Here is a 23245-nt window from a genome sequence, read left to right as displayed (position 1 = left end):
AACAAGCATGGGACACAGTGTTAAACCCTTTACAATGAAGACATGTGAAGTTATTTGGCTTTTTACAAATTATCTTTGAAAGACAGGGTCCTTAAAAAGGGCCGTTTCTTTTTTTGTTGAGTTTAGAAGTAGGACTAGTGTTCCTGGCCTTTGCGTAAATGCAGGCCTATAAATGTCTCCATTTGGGGATCTGATATTATTTATGGTTGTCTTAACTCACCATCACTGTGGAGCTTCTCAAAGTAAGTTTTTCTTTGCCTCAAACAGCAAGTAAACAACGTCTGTTTTTACATCCATTGAGAATGAGAAAGTCATCATTCCAGCTCTCTCCCTTTCAATTACCACTCAGCATGAAAGGGGAAAAAAATGGTATGCTCTGATCTGGTGGAAACGTCAAAATAGGCCTACTTGACTACTGCCTATACCCTTGCAGAAATAGCCCAAAGCAGTGTCCCGAGCTCACTGGCGCTGGGAATTCTGAGGGCCCAGAAAATTTTACACAATGTTGCAAGTTTGCTAGCACAAGTTTCTGGCCTGACCAAGTTAATAGAATAGTTGATATAATGTTTCAAGTTCCTTGCAGACAGGCCATGCACAGCCAATGTGATTTATAGGATATTTATTTTTATCAGGATAGTTTCTGTTGGCTTTATGTAGGCTGTTTTCACATATTGGCAATGGCAATAGAAGTTACTTTTAGATTTGTATCATTTTCATTTAGATATCATTTTGAGATATGAAGACTTTATTATGAAATTCAATTAAACTGTTCCACGAAAATGTGCATATGAAAACCATAACTGGCACGCAGATCAGTAGAAATGGTTCAATAACTTGTCACTCCAAATTGAAAAGATTGCCGACCGATGGTGTAGCCTATTACCGGCAACTTCAGAAGCATAATGGCGAAGGCCAGCAGTAGCGAGCAGATGAGGGTCGGGAACAGGTTGTTTTCTTCTGGTTACACTATATTGATGTCTGGCGCCCTCTTTAGTAATTTGTGTGTCTTCATTTTTAATCGCAGTGCTTAAAGCATCAGTAGCCTATATATAGTTGATTTCTTTCAAACAGGGTGTCTATACATGGAAAAACACACATTTAAAATGTCGACCATTCGATTGGTAGAAAGAATAGACGATTCTTGGTCGACTAAGATCAGTTTTGGTTCGGGAACCGACCTAGTCCCAAGTGTGCTCACCACAAAGAATGCATAGTAGTTGTTAACTAATGTTAAGCTATCTTGTAATCTGAAAAGTTCAGTCAGTTACTGGCAGCTAGTTGCAAGTAAGTTACTAGCAGTTACTGGCTATTAAGATACTGAGATTTTTACAATAACTGAGCGACAGCTGGTTGTCAGTTAGGTAATGTACAATTCACAGAAAATTCCAGGCAACTAACTGCTATTCGAGTTGCTGTGAAATGCACATTAAGGTTGAATCGGGATGTGGACATGAAGCTAGGGTTTGGATTTGGGTTAAAGGAAAAATCCACCCAAAACCACTCATTCCTTTAAGTGTGTTACTGCTGTTTTTCTCTCTCTACTGCCAACTGACATTTACTCCCGAGGTGCTGATCTGTTGCACCCTCTACAACCACTGTGATTATTATTATTTGACCCTGCTGGTCATCTATAAACGTTTGAACATCTTGGCCATGTACTGTTATAATCTCCACCCGGCCCAGCCAGAAGAGGATTGGCCACCCCTCAGAGGCTGGTTCCTCTCTAGGTTTCTTCCTAAGTTCCTGCCTTTCTAGGAAGTTTTTCCTAGCCACCGTGCTTCTACATCTGCATTGCTTGCTATCGGGGCTTTAGCCTGGGTTTCTGTATTCCACTTTGTGACATCGGCTGATGTAAAATGGGCTTTATAAATACATTTGATTGAATTTGATTGAGATGTACAAACTATGGCATAAGGGGACAACAAGCAGATAAGAGGCAATCCGTAATTTAAATTTAGACATTAATGAGCAAGCTAGGACAGACGTAGTTAATATAACTATTTGTTCAGCGCTTTTGAAATGGGCTACTGACAGCATACAACATACACGTAGTTTTACTTTCTTAGCTACAGTATTCATAGCTCTCTGGAATATTACATAATTTATGCAGCAGCATACACAACACATTTGGACTCACCTTGTTGTGCTGTTCTCACTTGAACAGGAAGGTGTCACGGGGGTCCTTCATAGGGATAATTTTGCCATCAATCTTTGTCAAAGTCTGTCATTCTCTGGATTTATGGTGCTTGAAAGATATCTGTGAACTCGGAAAAAAAAACTGGTGGAATCATGATGATGACGTCAGTGATCTTCAGGTGGGAACTCTAGAAAGAGGCCTGAGTTCCTGAGTTGAATGACCGTTCAAATTGTATTTTCCCATCCGGAGCTCTTTTTAGAGTTCCCAGTTGTCTTGAACTCACTGAAGTCTGAGATTTCCCAGTTCAATGTTTCCAGTTGTTTTGAACGTGGCAGCATGGCCAATGTTGAATGTTTACCCTTTTAAGCTTGTAAAAGAGACTCTTAAACCCAGACTACACACCCACTCCACTGAATAGCAGTGGTGATAGCAGTAGCAGTGTAGGTGACACTTTGATATCTGTTAAAAGGGCAAATCCACAGATGAAACCATAACAAATCGCCCCGCCTCTGTTTTGGTTTAAAGCTGAGGGATGGGCCTGGAGAAATGTGACCACTCTCAGATTAATAGACAGAGCTAGGGATGCAAGGACTGACCATCCATAATATAAAAATGGTTTTAACCATGTTAAGAGGCAAAAAATTGGAGTAAAACAAGCTTATATTTTGGGTTCTCGTGGAGTGTGACTGTTGAACTAAGCTCATGAGGCATTCATATATCCTTCAAGAATCAATGGATATATACTACCATTCAAAAGTTTGGGGTCACTTAGAAATGTCCTTGTTTTTGAAAGAAAATCTATTTTTTTGTCCATTAAAATAACATCAAATTGATTTTTATGGAATGTCTGCATAGGCGTACGGAGGCCCATTATCAGCAACCATCACTCCTGTGTTCCAATGGCACGTTGTGTTAGCTAATCCAAGTTTATCACTTTAAAAAGGCTAATTGATTATTAGAAAAACCCTTTTTCAATTATGTTATCACAGCTGAAAACTGTGGTTCTGATTAAAGAAGCAATAAAACTGGCGTTCTTTAGACTAGTTGAGTATCTGGAGCATCAGCATTTGTGGGCTCAATTACAGGTTCAAAATGGCCAGAAACAAATAACTTTCTTCTGAAACTCGTCAGTCTATTCTTGTTCTGAGAAATTAAGACTATTCCATGCGAGAAATTGACAAGAAAATGAAGATCTCGTACAACGCTGTGTATTACTCCCTTCACAGAACAGTGCAAACTGGCTCTTACCTGAATAGAAAGAGGAGTGGGAGGCCCCGGTGCACAACTGAGCAAGAGGACAAGTACATTATAGTGTTTAGTTTATAGAAACAGACGGGTCACAAGTCCTCAACTGGCAGCTTCATTAAATAGTACCGGAAAAACAACAGTCTCAACGTCAACAGTGAAGAGGCGACTGCAGGATGCTGGCCTTCTAGGCAGAGTTGCAAAGAAAAACCATATCTGACTGGCCAATAAAAAGAAAAGTTTAAGATGGGTTAAAGAACAGACACTGGACAGAGGAAAAAAGTGGAAAAAAGTGTTATGGACAGACAAATCTAAGTATGAGGTGTTCGGACCACAAAGAAGAACATTCGTGAGACGCATAAAAAATGAAAATATGCTGGAGGAGTGGAGGGGTGCTTGACGCCATCTGTCAAGCATGGTGGAGGCAATGTAATGGTCTGGGGGTGCTTTGATGGTGGTAAAGTGGGAGATTTGTACAGGGTAAAAGGGATCTTGAAGGAAGGCTATCACTCCATTTTGCAACGCCATGCCAAACCCTGTGGACAGTGCTTAATTGGAACCAATTTCCTCCTACAACAGGACAATGACCCAAAGCACAGCTTCAACCTATGCAAGAAATATTTAGGGAAGAAGCAGTCAGCTGGTATTCTGTCTATAATGGAGTGTTTGAGTTCAAGTTTTTACAGGGACATGGCACATTAATCAACGTTTCAGTAAAAGTGCCGGTTTTAGCCAGCCGGCTAATTTTCAACCGCAGTCCCTGGGCAGGTTATTAAAAACAATTACAATAATAATATAGATAATCATTGAGCAGTGAGCACACGCAGAGCAACATAGGACAAGCAAGACATAGCACACAGACAGAGAAACATAGCACAAAAAGACTAAATGTTTCCACACCTCACAAGCTACAAACAACATGGAAAGCGGCAATACACAACTAGGGATTATGTTCACAAATCTGATTGGCCTTTAGCCATGTCTTCATGTTTTTTGTGTAAGTGTGATAGGTGGTGCAGTTTTGTGTGTCTGATGGCAGTGTATTCCAAACATGGGAAGCTCTCACAGAGAAGCAGATTGACTAAAGGTGCTTTCCCTAAAGGGAACTATACAGTCACCTCTCATGGTAGACCTTGTGGATCTGCTGCCAAATGTTTGGGTTTTCTGTTTAACAAAAGTACTGAGTGGAGGGGGAGCCAGGCCATTTAGGATCTTGAATACAAGACATGCATCGGTGTATTGCACAAGATTCTTCCAACACAGGAGCTCATGCTTTCTGTGGATGTAACAGTGATGATGGCTATTTGGGCTTCCTATCAAGCACTTTGAGAGCCTGTTTGTAGACAGACTGAATGGGTTTTAAAACCTCTTCGGGCTAGGGGGCGGTATTTTCACTTCCGGATAAAAAGCGTGCCCAAAGTAAACGGCCTGCTATTCATGCCCAGAAGCTAGGATAGGCATATAATTGGTAGATTTGGATAGAGAAAACTCAAAAAAAAAATAAAGATGTCTGTGAGTATAACAGAACTTATTTGGCAGGCGAAACCCAGAGGACAAACCATCCAGGGTTTTCTTGTTTGTTGAGGTGACAGTGTTTTCAATTGGTTTTCTATGTGGATCTAGATTTCTAAGGCACTTGCTTGCAGTTCCTATTGCTTCCACTAAATGTCAACAGTCTTTAGAAATTGGTTGATGTTTTTCCTTTGAGAAATTAAGAAGTAGCCATTTCCTATCTGGGTGGATAGCCAAGTGTCCTGTTGTGGTTGGGACCTGAAAGCTCGCTCCACTTAATAATTAATTTATTAGATATTTTGTAGTCATGTTGCGCGAGTTGGAACCTGTGGTTTTCTGAATCCAACTCGCCAAATAAATGGACATTTTGGAGATATAACGATAGAATTTATCGAACAAAAGGACCATTTATGATGTTTATGGGACATATTGGAGTGCCAACATAAGAAGATCTTCAAAGGTACGGCATGAATTATATAGTTATTTCTGAGTTTTGTGTCACGCCTGGTGGGTTGAAATATGATTGTCATGTGTTTGTTTGATGGGGTGCTGTCCTCAGATAATAGCATGGTTTGCTTTCGTCGTAAAGCCTTTGTGAAATCTGACACGGTGGCTAGATTAACAAGATGTTAAGCTGTATTTTGGTGTATTACACTTGTGATTGTATGAAAGTTAAATATTTTGAATAATTGTTTTTGAATTTCGCGCTCTGCAATACCACAGGAAATTGTCGAAACGTTCCGCTAGCGGAATCCCTAGCCGTAAAAGGTTAACTTCTTTGGGATATTGGGCAGCATTTTCACTTTTGGATGAATAGCGTGCCCAGAGTAAACTGCCTCCTACTCAGTCCCAGATGCTAATATGTGCATATTATTATTAGTATTGGATAGAAAACACTCTAAAGTTTCTAAAACTGTTTGAATCATGTCTTTGGGTATAACAGAACTCATATGGCAGGCAAATACCCAAGAAAAAAATCCAAACAGGAAGTGGGAAATCTGAGGTTTGTAGTTTTTGAACTCAGCCCCTATCGAATTCACAGTGGGATATGGGTTATTATGCACTTCCTAAGGCTTCCACTAGATGTCAACCGTCTTTAGAACGTTGTTTCAGGCTTCTACAGTGAAGGGGGGCCGGATGAGAGCTGTTTGACTAAGGGGTCTGGCAGCAGCCTCGTTCTCAGTCACGCGCATTTCACGGGAGGTAGTTCTCGTTCCATTGCTTTTCTACAGACAATGGAATTCTCCGGTTGGAACATTATTGAACATTTATGATAAAAAAATCCTAAGGATTGATTCTATACTTAGTTTGACAAGTTTCTTCGACCTGTAATATAACCATTTGAACTTTTCGTCCGACTAGACCTGAACGTGCGTTTGGATTTGTTTACCAAACGCCCTAACAAAAGAAGCTATTTGGACATAAATGGACATTATCGAACAAAACAAACATTTATTGTGGAACAACGATACCTGGGAGTGCATTCTGATGAAGAATCATCAAAGGTAAGTGAATATTTATAATGCTATTTTTGACTAATGTTGACTGCGCAACATGGCGGATATTTCTTTTGGCTGGTTTGGGCTCTGAGCGCCATACTCAGATGATGCTTTTTCCGTAAAGTTTTTAAGAAATCTGACACAGCAGTTGCATTAAGGAGAAGTGTATCTAAAGTTTCATGCATAACACTTGAATTTTCATCAACATTTATAAAGAGCATTTCTGTGAATTCATGTGGCTCTCTGCACAATCACCGCATGTTTTAGAACTACTGAACGTAACGCGCCAATGTAAAATTTGATTTTTTGATATACATATGCACTTTATCAAACAAAAGATACATGCATTGTGTAACATGAAGTCCTATGAGTGTCATCTGATGAAGATCATCAAAGGTTAGTGATTCATTTTATCTCCATTTGTGCCTTTTCTGACTCCTCTCTTTGGCGGGAAAAATGGCTGGGTTTTTCTGTGGCGTGGTGGTGACCTAACATAATCATTTGTGGAGCTTTCGCTGTAAAGTATTTTTGATATCAGACACTGTGGCTGGATTAACGAGAATTGTATCTTTAAAATGATGTAAAATACTTGTTATTTCATTTGCTGTTGGCGAGGGGTCCATTAGCGGAATGGAGTCCCCAGTCCTAGACAGGTTAATCTAATTCATGCTGATAAAATAAATCCATGGGCCCAATGGACACATGCTCAAACTCGCACACTTTTGATAGACTTAATATGTAGTTGCTACATCCATTTTTGGACCTATGAATTATATATATACACTACCGTTCAAAAGTTTGGGGTCACCTAGAAATGTCCTTGTTTTCCATGAAAACATACATGAAATGAGTTGCAAAATTAATAGGAAATATACTCAAGATGTTGACAAGGTTATAAATAAGGATTTAATATTGAAAGAATAATTGTGTCCTTCAAACTTTGCTTTTGTCAAAGAATCCTCAATTTGCAGCAATTACAGCCTTGCAGACCTTTGGCATACTTGTTGTCAATCTGAAGCTATTTCCCCCCCATGCTTCCTGAAGCACATCCCACAAGTTGGATTGACACTTCTTACGTACCATACGGTCAAGCTGCTCCCACAACAGCTCAATAGGGTTGAGATCCGGTGTGACTGTGAGATCCGGTGACTGTGCTGGCCATAATAATGGCCATCTTTAAATCTGGTGACCCTGCTGACGTAACTACAGGCCCATTAGTATACTACCTGTGGTGTCGAAGGTTGTTAAAAAGTGTGTAGCAGAGCAACTGATTCCCCACCTCAACAGCCCCTTCACATTACCATCCATGAAGTTTGGCTTCAGAGCAAAACACTCCACAGAAACGGCCAACTGCTTTCTTCTGGAAAATGTGAAGTCCAAGATGGACAAAGGGGGCATTGTTGGGGCTGTGTTTCCGGACCTAAGGAAGGCTTTGATACTCTTAACCATGAGGTTCTCATCACAGAATTGTCCAAGTTAAACTTTTCCCCCAATGCCTTGAGATGGATGAAATCATACGTTGAAGGCAGAACTCAGTGTGTCAGACTGAGCAAAGAGCTGTCGTCCACTCTTAGCTATGATGTGGGCGTGCCCCAAGGGTCAATACTGGGGCACCTCCTGTTCAGCCTGTACATTAATGATCTGCCTTCTGTCTGTACTGGGTCTGAAGTTCAAATGTATGCAGATGATACAGTAATATGTGCATGCAGAGAGCAAACAACAAGCTGCACAAGAACTCACTACTGTAATGGACCAGGTTACAAAGTGGCTCAGTGACTCGTGTTTGCATCTCAATGTGAAAAAAAACTATCTGCATGTTCTTCAGAAAGAGGGCAACAGATGCTACTGAGCCAGATGTCTATGGGTCAGGGGAGAAGTTCCAGGTGGCATCTGATTTTAAGTACCTTGGCATCATAGTTGATTCCAACCTCTCTTTTAAAAAGCAGGTGAAAAAGGTAAATCAAATAACCAAATTCAACCTAGCTAATTTCCGATTTATACTAAAATTGTTTGACTACAGAGATAGCAGGACTGTACTTCAAATCAATGATACTCCCCCACTTAACATACTGCTTGACTAGTTGGGCCCAAGCTTGTTGTACAACATTAAGCAATAAAAGCCCCACTTTTATTCCATAGGCTTGGATCCACACTATGCACATTTTTCACTGGCTGTCCGCTGTTTTCAAAAACAATGATTGATAGGTAGCTTAATTCAACCATTGGATTCAAATACACATTTATCCTTCAGGTGCAAATAGAAAAATGAGAGAGCAGCAGTGTGATTCATATCAATGCGCTATGTAGATATCCATAATAAGTGATATCCGTATTTACGTAGACTACACCACTGCTGTCGTCCTTACCTCCAAGAGTTTATTCAAGTTGGATAATCTTTTGGATGCCGACAGCAGTCGCACCATTGGAAGACAGCTTGGACTGTAGCCTAAAAAAGCCTATTCCTACTCTTTTCCCACCAAACAAATTTGGTGTCATCATAGTGGTCTCTGAATCTTGGTCAGACTCACTCAGGTGGAACAAACTTATACTTGTGCCTTTTTTCAATGCTGATTTGAATGTTAGAGAAGTGTCCGATTCTTTCCCGCAAACATCCTTTCTTAATTTAAAAAGTAATCCTCGAAATAATCCACTAGTTTTTCAAAAGTATTATCAAGGCACAAGGCGAGACCCAAATGCAGACACAAGAGGCAGATGGTTGGAGTCTTACAATGTTTATTATTCCAAAGCGGTAGGCAAGATAATGGTCGTGGACAGGCAAAAAGGTCAAAACCAGATCAGAGTCCAGGAGGTACAGAGTGGCAGACAGGCTCATGGTCAGGCAGGCGGGTACACAGTCCAGAAACAGGCAAGGGTCAAAACATTGTCGAAGGAAGGCTAGTGTACGACGGGACCCTGGATGACAGGTCAGCCTGGAGGAATGAGCCCATTCCAGGACCCGGGACCAGACTGGATTAGGGACAAACAGCCAGTTAGCCAGGCCCCCTTCAGGTCCAGGCTTGGAGCATTGTGCTTTGCGGACCAGGTTCTCAATACCCCAATCCACAGTGGCAGCAAGTCATGAGGTAGGGACAATGGTTTCAGAGGTTGTGGGTGTTGCAGAGGAACTGTATATGTGGGAGAGGGAGTCAGGCTTCACATTCTTTGACCCTGGGCGGTAGGAGATGGTGAAGTTAAATCTGGTTAACAGGAGGGCTCACCGGGCCTGCCTGGAGTTGAGGCGCTTGGCTGCACGGAGATATTCCAGGTTTTTACAGTCGGTCCAGACCAGGAATGGCTGTTCTGCTCCTTCCAGCCAGTGCCTCCACTTTTCCAACGCTATCTTCACCGTCAGGAGTTCTTGGTTGCCAACATCGTAGTTCCTTTCAGCATGATTGAGACGACGGGACAGGAAGGCACAGGGATGAAGCTCCTGGTCCTGGGCAAATCTCTGGGACAGGATGGCCCCCACTCCAACATCTGAAGCATCCACTTCCACCACAAATTGACGCAAGCGGTCTGGATGGATGAGGATGGGTGCTGTTGTGAACAGATGCTTCAGGTCCACAAAGGCTTTGTCGACAGCTGGAGACCATTTGAATGGTACCTTGGCGAGTGCCGAGAGGGGGGCCGCCAGGGTGCTGTAGTGCTGAATGAAACGGCGGTAGAAGTTTGCAAACCCAAGAAACCGTTGCAACTGCACCCTGGACGTTGATTGAGGCCAATCCACCACTGCTTTCACCTTTCCAGGATCCATCTGAACATTGCCCTCAGCAATGACATATCCCAGAAAGGTGATTGTAGAGCAGTGGAACTCACTTCTCGGCTTTCACGGATAGTTGGTTCTCCAGGAGGCGCTGGAGGACCTGTCTGAAATGAAGAACATGTTCTTGTGCAGATCAGGGAAAAAACAGGATGTCGTCAAAGTACACAAACACAAACCGGTTTAGCATGTCCCGAAGCACATCATTAACCAAAGCCTGGAAAACAGCAGGGGTGTTGGTGAGTCCAAATGACATGACCTGGTACTCATAATGTGCACTGGCTGTGTTGAAGGCTGTCTTCCACTCACCCCCCTCGCATATCCAAACCAGGGGGTAGGCATTTCAAAGGTCCAACTTGGAAAATATGGTGGTTCCCTGAAGAGGTTCAAAGGAGAGGTAGGCGCCATATCGGGTGCACGAGTATGCCCGAGACCAGACCTTTCACTCTTGCGTTCCCTTAGGCGTCCATGAATTGTAATGGTTAAGGCGATAAGGGAAGGGGATGAGAAGGGGATGAGCATCTAGCTCATCCTTAACCTCCTCAGATAATGCAGAAAATTATCGAAAAGAGACTCCAGATTCCAGGCAAGCTCGGCGGCCAACGTGCGAAAGACCACCGCGTAGTCTGCCACACTATGGGAGTTGACGTAAGTCAAGCAGTTTGCTGGCCGCCTATCTCCCGGATACCGGAGACTCAAACTTTTCTCACCTCTGCCATGAATTTCTCCAAATACCCGCAAATGGCAAATTGTTGCTCCCAAACTGCCGTAGCCCAGGAGAGCGCCCTTCCCGACATTAGCATAATTATATACGCTATCTTCGATCGGTCTGAAGAAAACCAAGATGGCTGTAGCTCAAAAATAAGCGAGCACTGAGAAAGGAAACCCCGGCAGGCACCAGGATTCCCCGAATATCGCTCTGGAGGTGGTAATCAGGGTTCACGTGGAGTCGGGATGGGCTGTACCAACTCACCACAGATAGGGAAAAATTACTGGGTGATTGGGGTTTTTCAGAGGTGGCAGACAGTCTCTGAGCTAACTCCCTGAGTTGCTCCATAATAGCCTTTAACCCATGGTCGTGGTGTTCCGGCAAGGAACTCAGTCCTTCCAAAAGGCCCTGTAGCAACTCCTGATCTCCAGTCTCCCACTGGTGGCTCCTTGCAGCACCCCAAGGGGCTTGAATTTTTGAGCTCTACCTGTAGATTTTGCAATGATGTAGTGTCCCCATGAGTGACAGAACACTGAGCCAATCACGGCGTAACTAGAGAACATTACCAACCCCTACGCTCCGTTTTTTTTAGCTGGCTGCCCCACCACCACAGACAGCACTGAGCTAGGCTGAAACACCTGCCTTACTCAAGAAAGCAACAAAAAAAAGACGGTGTTTGTATGCGGCTTTATTAACTAATTATTCGTTTTTGTACATTGTTTGCAAACTGATATGTAACACGTATTGATGCCAAAATAACAGGCAAAACAGGCACAACATTTATATTTTATTTTAGCTAAACAGGTGGGGCTCAAAACGGGTCGCCACTGATAGTAACATGGAAGATCGTTGTGGAAATCTGTTGCAGCTCAAGTCAATTCCAAAATCCACAATGCAATGCTCTCGCTATGGGCTGGCTAGGTAGCTAGCTAGCAAACATAGCCACACAATAATACCAAATACAACATCATCATGTGAAGTAGCTAGTTAGCAGTAAAATCGCCTAAATATAGGTGTCCACAATATCACAATGTACAACCTGCAGATCGATTTTCCCCACAGAGTGGGGTCTAACATTCTCAATGGCAGATATACTTTTGAGAAAATGGGAATTGTTGCCCATGCTACGTCAATGGACTGCGCGGTGCATTCTGGGCGATTCTGGGACAAGGAGCACTCTCCTTCAAGGAGTGAATGGGAGTCTATTGGGCTCTAGCTCAAAACCCCCAACATCAGCACGAATTTTGTCAACAAGAAGTACAACATTACAAATATTTTCCGAGATGTGAGAATTAACTTGCTCTCTGTAATATTGTATTGCCTTGGATTCGTGACAATCCTAGCTTCATGTCCACATCCTGGTTTAACCCCAATCAGGGTTGCAAAGATACAGGTAATTTACCATAAGTCATTTTTATGAAATACTGCCATTATTTTCAATTAACTATGCAGACTATTGACTTTTCACAAGTGCCACCAGTTTGGCACCAAAACATTTACAACAAAGATATGAACATAGTAAAATAATTAAGTGTGTAAAAAAAAAAAAGAAGATACAGTATTTCATGCTGAAACCCTCATATTAAAAAACGATGGTATTCACTAAGTTGATGGTTTATATTTAGTTTAGTGTTTTACAGCTTTGCCGTTGTATTTTTGTGATCATTATCACAGGTGTCTCGCTGTTAGGAACGTTGGGCCAGTAACTGCAAGGTCGCTGGGTCGAATCCCCAAATTGTCTGTTAAATTATTAAAATGTCAAATGTAATAATCGGAAGTACCCAAAAAGATCATTAGATGTCATCTGATAAAATAATTTTTGTTGTTCTTGAAAAATACCAATATTCTGGTAGTTTACTGGTAAACTTCAAAGGATTCTAGTAATATACCTTTCTTTTGCAACCTGAAACCTAGCTCTAACCACAATCCTAACCCTAGCTTCATGTCAACATCCCGGTTCAACTCGAACTCTTAACTACAACTCTAACCCTAGCGTCATGTCCACATCCAGGTTCCATCCTTACCCAAGCCTCAACCCTAACCTTAGCTTCATGGCCACATCCAGGTTCAACCCTTACCCAAGCCTCAACCACAACCCTAACCTTAGCTTCATGGCCACATCCAGGTTCAACCCTTACCCAAGCCTCAACCACAACCCTAACCTTAGCTTCATGGCCACAACCCGGTTCAACCCTAACTCTAGCCTCAACCACAACGATAACTTGACATAACACTAACCCTAGCCTTATGTTTAACCCCGACTCAACCCTAATCCAGAGTATTGCATATGCAGAGTATTGATACAGCAAGAACGTTTTGTTTGTGTCAAAATAGCAGGCTCTGATGCTTTGTGGATATTATATACAAAGCAGGTTAGCTTTTCAATCAATAGTTTTCAATGAATAAATGAAGAATGTCAAGCGAGCTCAGAGAGATTTTTATTTGTTGTGTTCTTGCATTTGTTTAGAGACATAAAATGAACATAATCATCATCATTGTGTTTTTACTGCCTTGATAAAATACATTACGGTTTATGGCTTCATTTGAGATCTGGTGGAAATTCTATGTACATAACACCTTGAAATACTATTTACAAATACATGAGTAATAAAATGAGAATACCCCAGACAACAGAACAAAAGACAGGCCTCTGATGAAAATAACAACCTTTCACTCAATAGAATAAAATAAGAGTATAGTACAAAAATAACGGGTATCAGAATAAAAACAGCAATAACGTCAATGACTCAACAGAAACAAAAATTTCATTTCAGTATGATTTGACCTAAAAAAATAAATAAGTACATAAATACAACAGATAGAGATAAATCGCGAGTCCATAAAGCAAACGTACTAAGTAAAGATTCCACGACATCGCCACGCCACTCCATACTAGTCAGCACTGGCATGGTTATTGTACATGGTGTTGCTAAGACTCCTGACTGGGGCATGACCCATGTTTTGGGGGGGGTGATTGTAAAGCGAATGGCCTTCATGTCAAACCCTTGTTTCCATTTGGACATAAACCAGACGGGCTTGAAAGGGTGGAACGGTAGCAGATATTCTGGAAGACTACCTCTTCAACTGAAATCTATCTGCTCTCACAAAGGACTGTGTATACAGTAACAGTCAGATCTCCATTTTCATAGTATAACAGAGTAGGTTTTTTTTTTACTCAGAAGGGGGAGAGGAGGGAGCTAAAGGAAAGGCAAGGTTCAAAGTGGGATTATGAATAATTTTCAACTAGAAAAAGGTCAAATTCATGTCCATTTTGAAAGATCACTTGCTTCTGAAAGCTCAGAGTTTGGAAGCACAAGGATGTCTTATCCCTGAAGGAGTTTCTGGGGAGTTATGAAGTAGAAGTGGATGGACCTATACTGAACAAATATATAAAATACAACAAGCAACCATTTAAAATATTTGACTGAGTTACAGTTCATATAAGGAAATCAGTAAATTGAAAATAATTCATTAGGCCCTAATCTATGGATTTCACATTACTGTGTAAACAAATATGCATCTGTTGGTCACCTTTAAAAAAGGTAGGGACATGGATCAGAAAATCAGTCTGTATCTGGTGTGACCACCATTTGCCTCATGTAGCATGACACATCTCCTTCACAGAGAGTTGATCAGGCTGTTGATTGTAGCCTGTGGAATGTTGTTCCACTCATCTTCAATGGGATGGCAGATAGCCTAGTGGTTAGAGTGTTGGACTAGTAACCGAAAGGTTGCAAGATCGAATCCCAGAGCTGACAAGGTAAAAATATGCTGTTCTGCCCCTGAACAGTTAACTGTTCCTAGGCTGTCATTGAAAATAAGAATTTGTTCTTAACGGACTTGCCTAGTTAAATAACAGTTTTTTGTCCGTAGCTTATGCCTTCCCGGGGCATGTTTTGGGGGGTTTGTCCGCAACGTAGGGGCACTCTACTCTGTTGACATCAGCAAACCGCTCGCCCACGTAACACCATACACGTGGTCTGCGGTTGTGAGTCCGGTTGGACGTACTGACAAATTCTCTAAAACAACATTGCCTATGGTAGAGAAATTAACATTAAATTATCTGCCAACAGCTCTGGTGGACATTCCTGCAGTAAGAATGCCAATAGTATGCTCCCTCAAAACTTAAGACATCTGTGGCATTGTGTTGTGTGACAAAACTGCACATTTAAGAGTGTATTTTTATTGTCTCCAGTACAAGGTGCACCTGTGTAATGATCATGCTGTTTAATAATCTTCTTGATATGCCACAATTGTCAGGTGGATGGATTATCTTGGCAAAGGAGAAATGCTCACTAACAGGGATGTAAACATATTTGAGAAATATGCGTATGCGTTTGTGCGTATGGCACATTTCGGGGATCTTTTATTTCAGCTCATGAAAACAACCCTTTACATGTTGCGTTTATATTTTTGTTCAGTGTACTTATGAGGACATAATGAAGTACATGGGCAGGAAGGGAGGGAGGAGTCCATGTCCTTCTTAGTGTCTCTTGGTGCTGTTCTGAACTGGGCGTTTAAACAAGGGGTGTGTCCCAAATGGATCCCCATTCCCTATAGTGCACTTCTTTTGACTAAAGTAGTGCACTATATTTAGGGAATAGGGTGCCATTTGAGAAGCAGTAAAGTTCCCTAATGGGCTAGGATCTCCTATCAGTTTATATTCTGTTCGCAAAAGAAGAATGAAACTGTACCAAAAAAAAGCGATAGGTGTTTAGCCACAGACAGGGTTGCCACAACCTGAAACGACCCACATTTGACCATAAAAAAAAACATGTTTTTGGCAACCAGAGGTAATTTAAAACAGATTTACATACAGCACTTCTCCATTAGCATAACCTCAGATTCTAACAAATGCTAAATGTGTGTAGAAACACAATACTCTTCCTTCTGCAACAAACATCTGTAAGCCTACCTAAACACTTTAGTGTATCATCTGCAGTACAGCACTAGTGATTGAATAGCACGTGTTGTCTTAATTGGTCAACAGTAAATTGATTGAATGTGTGTCTGTTTAGGCAAACATTGGCCCATATTGCAGAAGTAAGTAACTACTCTATGTTAATCCTTCACAAGGAAGGCCTACATATATCTTTTTGCTTTAGTGGAGCATTTTGTGGACCCAAAGTAGGGTTATCGTTTTTCTGGCAGAATAAAAGATGGACCCTGTGCCAAACGAAATGTCAGAAGACTATAGCAGGGATTCAATCCAAGGTGAGTTACAGAGCTGCGGACTAAACAGTCGACAATGCACCTTTTAAAGGCATTTCCCCAATGTTCACAGAGATCGCATTCATGGTAAACACTGTACATGTCAGATAAAGCATGCATTATCTTTAAAAGTCTGTTACATTACGCTGCTCTTGAACACGCCTTGGATTGAATCCTGGCCCATGTATGCAAACTCAGTTTATAGTCAGTATAAAGGTGGATGAGTCCTGTTACTTGTTTAATCTTTCAGCATGTCAAACTCTCATTTTGAGTATTAAATGGCAGCTCAGTTGAGAACTACATTTTTAATGGTGGCAGTCACAGGCTGCCTTTATAATGCTGTTATAATGGCATTATTCAGGACATTACTGTTTCACTACGCAAAACAGTCTGACAATGGATCAAACACATGTAAAACATTTGACTCTTGGTTGAGATTCTTAGAATGTCATTGTCCATAACACATACATTACTAGGTAATATCTGGTCGTAAGGCTAATATAATGGCTGTTGTCTTGATCCGCCACTGTCTGTTAGTTCAGATGTTAGGTCGATTTCTTTGTCAGTGTTACAGTAAGTTGTGATACAGTACAGTATATGGCAGCTTCAGGGAAACTGGTCAAAGCTATCATGGAGACACTGCATTAAGTCTCACTCACATACACTCATCCATCGATCCATACATCCCCACACTTAAAAAAAAAAAACTTAACCCTTTACACTCATGGGAATTGGCCTAGATGGATTGGGCTCAATTTAAATGTTTCTTACCGAAGAAATATGAAATGCATAACCATGGTAGCAAGTGAAAGGGAACAGTTTGAAGATTATGGGAAATTAGTTGACCCAAGGTGAGGACAACAGTTCATCTGACACAAGACCAAAACCAAACATTACACTCGATTATATGAGCATTTTACTTCTAGCTGCATTCGTTGAGAACGAAATCTGAAAATACTCTGGATACATTCAGTAACATGATAAGAATATTCCTGGAAATTGTGGGGTAGGTGCAACATAAGACAAAACAATGACAACGGTTTGAGTGGCTACACACCTCTCCAAAGTGTGCACAGTTCCTAAGTAATTTCAATGCACTTTTATTACTCAAATAAGAGTCTTCAACTATAAAGGTGCTATGTGAGCTCTCCTAGCTGTTTCATTCAGGAACTAAAGCAAGCACATTTGTAGTTGTTTAGGTTGGAACGCAACCCCGCATCCCCTCCCTCACACAATTACGGTTGTTGTTAATGCAATCCAAAAACAGTTCATGATAAATTGCAATCTGGGTCAGGTGGGCATCATTTGAAAGCTTATTCTATTACCAACATGACTAGATAAGTTATAAAATACAACATTACAGTGTTAGGGTTTTACAATGGAATTCAAGGAAACAGATCGTCATTTTGGTGCGCATCGAAAGGAGTCATGAGTTCGTGTGCTGCGACATTTTCTTCACAATAGACAAAACATAGGTTTATTCTGTTCAGAACATCTTGTAACTGTACATCAAACATATTGATCATAAACGTTAACACTGTATATGACATGAGTTTTATCCTATGGAAATGTGAAGTGCACATTTGGATTCATGGGTGTTTGGCTTGCTTGTATGACATCAAAGCTGTATTTATTATAATCCATCTTTCAAAATACATCGAGTCCTCTTCATTTACAGAATTGCCTCACTCAGACAACAAAAATGTGCAAAGGTTGCCCAATTAGCACGAGGGATGGGGGCAACTTCTTGTCGAGGGAGGTGCTCAAGTTCAGAATGGCTGTCAGTCAAAACCCATACAGCGCTGTCAAGCACAGAGCCAGAGCTCTGACGTTATGTCTAGCATGTTACTTTACAGCCACTGCATTCCAATTTAGGCGTTTATCAGTGCCCAAATCTGCTATTTTCAACCCGTATACGTGTATGAGTGTAAAGGGCTAAAGTAACATGATATATAACATATGACAAAGCACAACAGCTTAAAAAAAATAACATTACGACTGAAACCATGGAAGTCTATGACATATTTATGATCGATCACCACATTGCATCACATTTAATGGACGGTAACATGTTATTTTTTCTGCCGTTAAAGGCAACCCAGTTCTATGTGACCGAAACATGTCTACATCCAGGGCAGACAAGATAAACCCCTGATACCAGCCACTTCTTGGGGACCAATGATCCCAGTTACATGATTTAACAACGATTCTTCAGATCCAGGCCATAGTGAGCGTGTGGCTGTCTCGAACTAGGTGATGTTTTTTCCATGCATCTCATTGGTGTGTGTTAGGCTTGGGCAGTATACCGTATACCGGGGTATTTGGAAATAGCCACAGGATGGTTTTTCAATACAGTCGCATTCTTCATTTCACCTGTTACATCCTATTCATTATGAAGCTTACTGGTAGTACCCAGACACGTGGTGTTTGTTTACAAGCACACAATGACCGAAGCCTTGTGAGTCACTCACTATTGTGCAGCACACGCCATCTAGTTAAAGTATGAAATTCACAACTAAATGTTTGCCAGCTAGATATCTTATAACTATTAAGTTACCTGTCCAAAATGTGCTAAATTTTCTGCAGTAGCTAGTTAGCAATCTAGCTAAGTGGTTAGCTTCTTCCAAAATCAAGCTTTGCTTGCCAGTAACAGTAGAGAATCCCATCCTGGATCAAGAGCCTTGCTTTATAATGTTTGTTTTGTGCATGCAGCAAATTGTGAGTAGCATTTACTTTTATAACTTTATGAGCTGGGATATCTGTCCTGAAAACAGTTTAGGTCAGAGACTGTATAAAATGTTCGCAAAGTGCTCATTAGCATTTAGTTAGCATTCTCTATGGGACTTGACATGTACTTGTTAGCATTGCTAACTTTCGGATAAGGCTTAGTGGGGTTTGAAAATAGTGCCCCTTGTGTCCAGTGCCAATATTACCAAATATCCCGGTATGACACAAGGTCGGTATGAAGATATGACAATCTGGATACCGCCCAACCCTACTGTGTGTGTACAGTTGAAGTTGGAAGTTTACATACACTTAAGTTGGAGTCCACTCCACAAATTTCTGGTTAACAAACCATCGTTTTGGCAAGTGGGTTAGGACATCTACTTTGTGCATGACACAAGTAATTTTTCCAACAATTGTTTACAGACAGATTATTTCACTAATAATTCACTGAATCACAATTCCAGTCGGTCAGAAGTTCACATACACTAATTTGACTCTGCCTTTAAACAGATTGGAAAATGCCAGAAAATTATGTCATGGCTTTAGAAGCTTCTGATAGGCTAATTGACATCATTTAAGTCAAATGGAGGTGTACCTGTGAATGTATTTCAAGGCCTACCTTCAAACTCAGTGCCTCTGCTTGATATCATGGGAAAATCAGAAGAAATCAGAAGAAAAAAAATTGTAGACCTCAAGTCTGGTTCATCCTTGGGAGCAATTTCCAAACACCTGAAGGTACCACAAGTTCATCTGTACAAACAATAGTATGCCAGTATAAACACCATGGAGACGTCATGCCGCATCGGAAGGAGATGCGTTCTGTCTCCTTGAGGTGTACGTACTTTGGTGTGAAAAGTGCAAAGGACCTTGTGAAGATGCTGGAGGAAACAGGTACAAAAGTATCTATATCCACAGTAAAACCTGAAAGGCCACACAGCAAGGAAGAAGCCACTGCTCCAATACCGCCATTAAAAAAGCCAGACTACGGTTTGCAACTAAACATGGGGACAAAGATCGTACTCGTTTGGCCATAATGACCATCGTTATGTTTGGAAGAAAAAGGGGGATGCTTGCAAGCCGAAGAACACCATCCCAACCGTGAAGCATAAGGATAGCAGTGGCAGCATCATGTTGTGGGGGTGCTTTGCTGTAAGAGGGACTGGTGCACTTCACAAAATAGATTGGATCATGAAGAAAAATTATGTGGATATATTGAAGCAACATCTCAAGACATCAATCAGGAAGTTAAATCTTGGTCGCAAATGGGTCTTCCAAATGGACAATGACCCCAAGCATACTTCCAAAGCTGTGGCAAAATGTCTTAAGGACAACAAAATCAAGGTATTGGAGTGGCCATCACAAAGCTCTGACCTCAATTCTATAGACATTTTGTGGGCAGAACTGAAAAAGCGTGTCAGGAGGAATGTCCAGCTCTGTCAGGAGGAATGGGCCAAAATTAACCCATTTATTGTGGGAAACTTGTGGAAGGCTACCAGAAACGTTTGATCCAAGTTAAACAATTTAAAGGCAATGCTACCAAACTGAGTGTATGTAAACTTCTGACCCACTGGGAATGTGATGAAAGAAACCAAATCTGAAATAAATAATTCTCTCTACTATTATTCTGACATTTCACATTCTTAAAATTAAGTGGTGATCCTAACTGACCTAAGATAGGGAATTGTTACTAGGATTAAATGTCAGGAATTGTGAAAAACTGAGTTTAAATGTATTTGGCTAAGGTGTATGTAAACTTCCGACTTCAACTGTATATGTGTCTGTGTGTACATTTGAGTTGCGCTGGTCTGTCGTATGATGCTTGTTGCTTGGAGGACAACGGTGTCCAATTCTCAGCCTAGTTCCTCAAATTATGTATGTGAACATCAGTCAACCTGAGGGTGAGTTTTCCAGCAGTATTAACCAGATCTCAGTAACACAGAGAGGGTCAGCAGAAAGAGGTGTATGTGGAAGAGGGAGGAGGTACTTCAACTCTGTCTGCCTCAGGGGCTGGTCCCACCACTACAAGAAGGGATGGGTGTGCCTCATAGCAGGGGTTTAAAGGGTGTCGGTCGGTCCGCCTCTCTCTCTGCTCCCCTCTCTGTCCATGGGCCCTTGGGCCTGTCAGCCCTGGCTGCCACAGGAGGACAGGCTGTCGTAGAGGGAGTCACTGAGGGATTCGGGCGTCTCTCTCGGGGACATGATATCTTCTGGTCTCTCCTTCACCAGCTCCAGCCCGCCGTCCTTCCCCACCTCTGGGGCACTGGGCATCCTCCCCTTACCCCGTGTGCTGAGCCCCGTCTGGGGTGGCAGGGGGAGGCTGCATGGGTCAGCAGCCAGGGGGCCCTGGGGGACACACTGTTTCAAACTCTTGGAGGAGAGGAAAGGTGGGCACATGAAGAAGGGGGAGGGTGGATGGGGAAAAAGGGGAGGATATGGATGGTAGGGATAGACAGGGATCAGAAGGATGCTATAGTTAATTATTTTATTTTAGATGTGAAATTTACCAGGTTGAAGGGAAACATGCATTTATATCTGCCACTTCAATAAATGCTTTTGTCAGTAACCATGTTTCCAGCCAACCATTTTTATGGTAGTAAAATACCTGTTGGATAAAAAAAAGACAGGCCTAATGTCAGTAAATTTCCCCCCAAAAATTGTTGGTGAAATAGATCATGCGACAAATGGCAGTGAACAATTATTTTTTTCCCATAGAATATTGTTGATAATTGCAATTGTTGATAAATTTGCAGTCACGTAATGCAATGTTGTGTGGTCCTACCACTACGACTTGGAAAAGCATGCACAGTTTATTAGGCTACCGATCAAATAAGCTATATGAACTTCACATGGTGGTGAATGTGCACTGTCATAAGATTGATGCTCCTTTCCAATAAATATCGAGGGTCTTAACTTGTATGGTGGTGACATGATGATCACTGCTTAACTGCCAATTGACAAATAAAAATGATCTAGCTTTTATTCATTATCTCAACATATGCACAGCTCTTTATTTGCAAAAAGACCCTCTACACTGTGTCTGTGAGCACGTGCCAAGATGAGTGGGCAAACTTGCCATTTTTCGCAGGTCTTTGAGACAAAATCATTAAAATCGGTACATGAAAAGTTATACGACGAAGTGATTCTTATATGCACTAGCTAGGTCATTATGCACAGCTCTTTATTTGCAAAAAGACCCTCTACACTGTGTCTGTGAGCACGTGCCAAGATGAGTGGGCAAACTTGCCATTTTTCGCAGGTCTTTGAGACAAAATCATTAAAATCGGTACATGAAAAGTTATACGACGAAGTGATTCTTATATGCACTAGCTAGGTCATTATGCACAGCTCTTTATTTGCAAAAAGACCGTTTGTTTGAAACACACTGTTGCTGAGAAAATGCACATATTTCTTTGTGCAAATGTTAATAATTTATTGCTGGAAAATCTTTCCAAAAATGGGATGGAAACCCAGCAAAACATACTCTGAATGGTGGGTTGGAGTTTGAATGGGCCATTGCACCCCCCCCCCCCCATGAACTTTCTTGTTGTAATTTCTTAAGAAAAGCAAAGGAGTGTCTGGAGGGAACTTGCTGTGCATTTCAGTCCAGGCTGCCATTAACACAGCCCATTCAAAGGGATCGAGTCAAAAACAAGTTAGTCAAAACTCTTTTTGACTTGAGAGACATGATTGTGCCTCGTTCATTATGACTGAGACTTGTAAAAGTGTGTTTTAAACAATGTACATTTGTGATAACTAGGCATAAAATAAGATTATTTCTTGATTCCTTTGAAACAAGGTCTAGTTGCGGCCGCAATCGGACTAGATTGTGAAACATTTTTGGCGGAATTCTTGACTGCCGAGAGGATTGACGGACCTTCATGTCTTAAAGTAATGATGGACTTGGTCTTTTAGCAAATAGGGCTGTATATCACCCCTACCTTGTCACAACATAACTGATTGGCTCAAAGGCATTAAGGAAAGAAATTCCACAAATTAACTTTTAACAAGGCACACCTGTTAATTGAAATGCATTCCAGTTGACTCCCTCATGAAGCTGGTTGAGAGAATGCCAAGAGTGGCTACTGTAGAAAATAGTAAAAATAAAGAAAGTAGGTGTGTCAAAACTATTGACTGGTACTGTGTATACACACACACACACACACACTATTTTTTGCTCAATCTGATTAGGTGGGCATGGCTCCCCAGTGCCTACACCCATGCCTACAGCAGGACTGATAAATGCTCCTCCAGCTCACCGGCTCCAGAATGCTCCGACCAACTACTGTCTATCATATGTGCGCACAGGCAGCATAGAGAAGAAAAATGCATGTTTAGAACTGATAATCGACCTCATGGTGCAAGAATGAATACAATTAATTGATTACGATACTGTGCTTAACACCCTCTCGGCAGTCAAGCATTCCACCAAAAATCTTTCACAATCT

At 41.4% G+C, this 23245-nt stretch overlaps 1 protein-coding gene across 1 annotated transcript in view; it reads right to left on the bottom strand.

Moving 5' to 3' along the window:
* Positions 1-20501: 20501 nt before the first annotated feature.
* Positions 20502-23245, bottom strand: part of LOC109872447 (nck-associated protein 5-like) — a 109152-nt gene continuing 106408 nt past the window's right edge. The window contains exon 14 of the mRNA XM_031835437.1: positions 20502-21269. Within this exon, the coding sequence (XP_031691297.1) occupies positions 20922-21269 (348 nt within the window). The 3' untranslated portion in view covers positions 20502-20921. The remainder of the gene's footprint in view (positions 21270-23245) is intronic.

The sequence above is a fragment of the Oncorhynchus kisutch genome, linkage group LG1 (genome assembly GCF_002021735.2).
Source record: "Oncorhynchus kisutch isolate 150728-3 linkage group LG1, Okis_V2, whole genome shotgun sequence".
Taxonomy (NCBI): Eukaryota; Metazoa; Chordata; class Actinopteri; order Salmoniformes; family Salmonidae; genus Oncorhynchus; species Oncorhynchus kisutch.
The sequence above is the reverse complement of the archived record's forward strand: the minus strand, read 5'-3'. Positions and strand labels throughout refer to the sequence as shown.